Source organism: Catharus ustulatus, chromosome 23 (assembly GCF_009819885.2).
Source record: "Catharus ustulatus isolate bCatUst1 chromosome 23, bCatUst1.pri.v2, whole genome shotgun sequence".
Classification (NCBI taxonomy): domain Eukaryota; kingdom Metazoa; phylum Chordata; class Aves; order Passeriformes; family Turdidae; genus Catharus; species Catharus ustulatus.
The window spans coordinates 5,652,839-5,658,838 of NC_046243.1; the positions used below are offsets into that span (position 1 = coordinate 5,652,839).

The window sequence follows — 6,000 nt, forward strand, 5'->3', positions numbered from 1 at the left end:
GATGTAAAGGCATGTCCTGGGAGATGAGGATTCTTCCCAGCAGTTGTGCTGACATGAGAAACCTGCAACCATGCTTGGTGATCCCAGAGACACAGCACTGCAGTCTCTCCCGTCTGGGACTTCCATGTCCTCTCTCATCATCTCTAACCCTTTGCTACTGACAAAGTTCAGCCTGAGGCAATTCCCAGCCACACTCGCAGGTTCCTAAAGACTCATCAATTAGAGGCTGATGAGCTCTGAGCAGCCACTTTCATTTCCTTTTCACCTCCTGCTACATTGGCGTCCTTTTGTGCTTTGGTCATCACTTTCCCTTTTCCTTGTTCTTCTTTTGGAAAGGAAAATGGACGTGATGTGAGCATTAGAGAACCAGACACTCTCACTTTTCACATGGCCTGTGGCCTCTGCTGAACTTGTTCATTACAATGAATTCCGGAAGGGGTTAAAGGCTCCTGTCTTCAAAGGAGATTGGGTCCCTAGAGCAAGTCTCTGGAGCGAAACATCACGTTGAGCTCATTTTTTCAAGTGTCTCCCTGCAACACTTGCTGCATTGCTCAACCCGGCCATCTGCTTTTCAGAATACCTGAGACGTTCCCAACGAGACAGAAAAGGGACTAATCAGTTTAAAGTGGAAAGTTGAGAGACAGAGCCTTTTGATGATTTGAAATGTTCCTCTAGTCCAAAAGAGTTTTTATCTTCCCTCCCAGATGTTCTTCTGTTTCAGAAAAGGGGTCAATGCACACCATGTGTGGTTGGGGAAACCTATGGATGAGATGAAAATGTATAGAAGTGATTTCCACCCGCATCTGGGATTCAAAGTACAACTTTCTGTAGGAACATGTAAAATTAGAGGGTTTTGAGAAAGTGACGAAAAGCAGGCCTCAGAAACAGCAGAACTGTAATTAGAGCTAAGCAGTAGCCATGGGGTTTGTTAGCAGAAAAGTTCTATGAGATGTTGAAAGCAAGGACAAATAAAACAAAGATGTGTGTATTAACACATGGCCAGACTAAGTCCCTAAGCAGCAGAAAGTTTTACCAATAATGATATTAGGAAGTTCTGAACTTAATGATGGAGCTCTGTCCATTGTATTTCAAGGTTTACAAGCAGGTATTTTATTCAAAATAAGAAAGCATTTTTTAACCTCATGTAAGTGTACTTAGAGCAGTTGGATAAAACTGCTTCCAGTATGCTTTTGCTTTTCGTGATTGTCATAAACCTTTCAAAGTGCGTTGTAGCACCAGGTTTTGTGCCTGCTGGCCAGGACGCGAGCTTCTGGCAATTTCCCATTTTCCTAACCAAGTAATGAGACTCACGCAGGAAACTAAATAGCCGAGACATGTTCCACAGCAGTCCCGACACGTTCGTGATCCTGTGTATAAACCCATGGCCGGAATGAAATAAGTCCCTTGCCGTCTGAGTAATTATAGATTAGAAGAATATAAAAAGAAAAAAAATTGAAAACTAGGATAAAATTTCAGGGAGTTCTAGTGCCGCAGACCCATGCTCTTAAAAGAAGGAATGAAGATATCCCCAATGTGGTCTGCAGGCGATATATTTGCAAATAGTAAATAGTAATATCAAGAGTTCCTGGGTAACGAGATGTCGAGGACCGTGGCGGGCTGTGTGTGGCGGCTGTGTCCCGCAGCAGGCAGGCTGGCAGCCGTGTGTCGGGGCCGTGGCGGGCTGTGTGTGGCGGCTGTGTCCCGCAGCAGGCAGGCTGGCAGCCGTGTGTCGGGGCCGTGGCGGGCTGTGTGTGGCGGCTGTGTCCCGCAGCAGGCAGGCTGGCAGCCGTGTGTCGGGGCCGTGGCGGGCTGGGCGCTGTCGCTGTGCGCGGGCTCGGGGCACTGAAGGAGCTGCGGAGCCGCCTGGGGCCCGGCGGGCGGAGCGGCAGCGCCCCCTGCTGGCCGCGGGCGGCGCTGTGCCCCCGGCCCCTGCGGGCCCCGCCCGCCCCGGTTCGTGCCCGGCCGCAGCCCCGGCTCCTCTGCCCGTGCCACCAGCGCGCAGTAATACACGGCCGCGTCCCCGCGCCGGGGCCGCCTGAGCCACAACGCGCTCGAATGCCGATCTGCCGACACCCACAGCTTTCCTGAAATGGCCGGCAGCTCTTTGGTCCCTCCAGCAGTGGATGCGAGCAATTCGGGTCCTCGGCTCGGGAGCTGTCGATACCAATAGATCAATTCACTGGTCTGGATTTTGGGATGTGAGCAGCTGATGTTGACTCCGGTGCCTTCGGTGGACTCCAGTGACGGCTCCTGCTGTACCTGGCCTCTGACCACAACAACTGCCACGGTGAAAAGAAGAATTACTTTTCATCAGCAGCAAAGTAATGCACGCAAGAGATGGGAAAGAGCAGAGGAGGACAGATCACAGGTACCTGGGACGTGTTCTGAGAATGAAGGATGGAGAGAGTTTTCTCCGAGAGGGGTTATTTGCACATAAGAATGTGGGATATTTTGGGGCAGTGTCAGACCGCAGATGACAAGGCTGAATAGATGGAAGAGGGTCTGAAATAAATGGATGGGGAGATGGTTGAATGAATCAATGAATAACTAAAAAAATGGAGTAGAAGAGCAGGCAAGCTGGGATGGAAGACATTAGTTGAGGAGAGTAGAGTGGAGGGCAGTGTGTGGAAAAGAAGCAAGGAAGGGCAGGAGTGCCAGAGACAAATCCCGAGTCCACTGCTTATCCCGGGAAGATCCATACACCCAGACACAGCCGCTGCCTCCAGCCCCCCGCCCTCCACCCCCGCGCACCGAGCAGCACCGCGGCCAGCGCCGCCAGCCCCGCGCCCCGACACCGCCGCATGGCGCCGCTCCGCCGGCCGAGCATCGCTGTGCCCCTCAGCCCCGGCTCTCTGCTGCGGCCCTGCCGCCTCCTCTGACACGCCAACAGCTCCACCCCGGCCGCCCTCAGCCCCCGCCTCTCCCAGCACCGCCACAACGAGCGACACAAGGACTTTTGGCACGGCCAGGGGCAGGAGACAGCTGTGTCCCATCCCACACACCACCCACACTGCATCGCAAGCACATCCATCCCCATGAGCGGAGCGTGAGTTTGGAGGGGCAGGAAAGGGAGGGCTCGGGACACAGGGGCTGCATTTCAGAGCCTCTTCCCTGCACCCATCTCTAGCCAGCAGCTGCCGGCAGCACTCAGCTGCACTCGGGCTCCTTCTGAGCCTGGCAAGCTGCTGCTCTGTGCTCTGCAGGGCCAGAGCAGAGTTCGGTGTCCCTGGCAGTGTCAGGGAATTCCCTCCCGTTGAGGGACACACAGGGACAGACACAGGCTCGTGCACACCAGTGTGGAACCATCCACAAATCTGTGCTTCACGTGTGTCCATGACAACGGGGCTGCTGCAAGAGCAGCCAGGGCAGGAGCACAGAAGCAACCCTGGGCTCTGGTGAGAACGTGAGGGGTCAAAAGCAGCAGGGCTGCAGAGCGGAATGACAAGGTTCCAGGCATTTAGACACTGTACGATACGGAAATGATTCAGAATTGTCCACAATATGTTCCCAGCGGAAGTGTCAGAATGGAAGTAATGGAAACATCAGACATTGTACACACATGGGGTGCTAGTCATGGCAAGCACTGGGGTGAGATCTGCATCCCTTTCCCAAGCTCAGCCTTTCGCTGACACATCCCCTCCCTCCCCTGGGTTGTTGCACAGCCGAGCAAGCTCCCTGCACCAGGGTGTCTTGCACAGCACACAGGTACAAGGCACTGTCAGACACCTGCACTTCCTCCACCTTCAGGACACTGTATTTGCCCGTGGTGTTGAGGTGCGTGGTGATCCGGCCGCTGTGCCTGGGGCCAGTCACTGATTGAACGGAGATTAGCTGTGGGGCTTGGCCTTTCCTCAGCTGGTACCAGTGCAAGGCAGTAATACTCGTCTTGTATTTGCAGGTGGTGTGGAAGGGGTGTCCCTGCTTCACTGTGACTTGTGCATCTTCCTGGATGACCGTGATCTGCCCCTTTGTGCCTGGAAGAAAGTTAATGTCAGTCACTCCAGAGGGAAAGACTACAGGCAGCAAAAGCAAATTGGGTGCAAAGTCATGGTGGAGAAATCTCTCTGCCCTGCAGTGAAAGGCTAAGATGTCCAGACAGACAAGAGAGTTATTTTGGGTAGGGTTTTGGAGCTCTCAGCACAGCAACATCCTTACAAATACTCGGCTATGACTCCATTCCTAATCTACTGCTCAGATTATCTGAGAACAGCCTGAATTTTGGGCGCTGTAGCAAGTTGTCAAGACCACCGAAGGTTCATCTTTCTTGCCCATCCCTGTCACATCTGAGGGCTCCTCGATCAAACAGTACAGACAAAGTTGAGCTTGGAAAGAGGGAGACCAGATTGTGCTGCAAGCCCAGAGAACGCCGTAAGCTTTGGCAGAGATGTGTCAGCCTGGAGGCAGAAAGGGACACCCTGTAATGACAATGAAACGAGAACTTTGAGGTGCCTGGCGCAGGTTTAATAGGGTCTGGGAATTTACATAGGAGAGGAGCTACATGGCACTGCAGAGACAGGTGAGATCTCCTGAGGTGAGAGAAGGAGGATGAGAAGAGAAAAGCAGAGGGAGATAGAGACAAAAGACACAGAAAAGGTCTGAGGTTTGTTCTCTCCTTTCCCTTTTCCTTTACCAATGGAAGACCTTCTTGAGGAAACACTTGCAAAACCTCAAAGCAGAGCCGATTTTTCTCAGCCTTTCCCCTCCAATCACTGACATTTCCGAACACGGTCCTGAATGGCTGAGAGTTTCTCAAGGGAAGTGATAAAATTAATAAGGGTGGCTTGATGGAAAGGCAGGACTTACCCAGGAGCTGTGCCAGGAAGACGGTGAGGATGAGATGTGCGAGGTGCATGGCGAGAGCAAGCTGCGTGTTTGCTGAGTGAGGGAGAGGCAGAAAGCACGTCGCAGCGGCGAGAGAACAGAGGTGCCGGAAACGACTGTGTGCGGGAGCAGCGGGAGCAGCAGCGGCAGCAGGCAGAGCAATGGCCTGTCCTTGCCGTGCCTGAAATGCTCCTGCTGCGTTTCTCGCTCGTCCAGCAGCAGCCGCCGTGGCTCCCTCAGCCACTGGCATTCGGAGCATTCCGTGCCTCTGCGGCCTCAGCCATGGCAAGGGGCTCTTCCCGCTCAGCTCGCACTGCACTCCTCACCTCCGCAGCTGCAATCGCCAGCTCTGCTGCACACCCCGTGCTGCCCATTGGCGAGCTCAGCGGCTTCTTCCCCACTGAGCTTTCTCAGCTGTCTGGGCTCATTGCAATTTCCTCTGGGAACAGGGGACTCGTGTGTCTGTGCCCCTTCTACCCTGCCCTTCTTCATCTGCCTCGGACAAATGCCTCTCTTCCAGCTCGCTCACTCAGAGCCGCTTTTCCATATCAACTCTAGTGTGATCTCCTAGTGGTCCATTTGGCATGGCCTAAAACGGATTTGTCACAGAAAACCATCTGGATTTACGTGAAGAATGATGCAGGTATCAATAATGGGTGTAATGGGAACATTCTCATGCAGGTGTTGCTCCGCTCCATGGTTTAGAAGGAGATTTCTAAACCAGTGGACAGTGCTGAAATTTTCACAGATATTCCAGGTGAAAGCTTATCCTTCTACGATCTCCTTCTAAGATTGTGCCTTCTCGGGCTTCAGAGCAGAGAAAACACGTTGTTAAAACATGTTCAATGAGATGAATATCCTTCCAAGCACTTGTGCTGAGAGACAAACTTGCAACCATCCTTGTTGATCCCAGAGACACAGCACTTGCTGCAACAGTCCGTCCCTGGGACTTCCATGTCCTCTCTCATCATCTCTAACCCTTTGCCACTGACAAAGCTCAGCCTGAGCCAATTCACAGCCACAGCTGCTCTTTCCTACAGGCTCATCAATTAGAGGTTGATGAGCTCTGAGCTACTCCTTTCATTCCCTTATCATTTACTGCTACATTGGTGTCATTGTGTACTTTGGTCATCACTGTCACTTTTCCTTGTTCTTCCCTAGGAATGGAAAATGGATGTG

General features: G+C 52.7%; 1 protein-coding gene across 1 annotated transcript; it reads right to left on the bottom strand.

The window, feature by feature from the left end:
- Window positions 1-3,567: 3,567 nt before the first annotated feature.
- Window positions 3,568-5,316, bottom strand: LOC117006306. The gene is made up of 2 exons (XM_033078678.1): window positions 4,804-5,316; window positions 3,568-3,974 (listed from the first exon to the last, which is right to left on the bottom strand). Exons 1-2 carry the CDS (start codon window positions 5,078-5,080, stop codon window positions 3,568-3,570), a joined length of 684 nt encoding a protein of 227 aa, XP_032934569.1. The 5' UTR covers window positions 5,081-5,316.
- Between the last annotated feature and the right edge of the window lie 684 nt (window positions 5,317-6,000).

Bases quoted from the DNA above. Each gene is read 5' to 3' on its own strand.
- LOC117006306 (XM_033078678.1), bottom strand. From the start codon at position 5,080: ATGCTCCGAATGCCAGTGGCTGAGGGAGCCACGGCGGCTGCTGCTGGA. The intron at 3,975-4,803 runs GTAAGTCCTGCC...ACTTTCTTCCAG, and splicing joins CTTCCTGGCACAGCTCCTGG to GCACAAAGGGGCAGATCACG.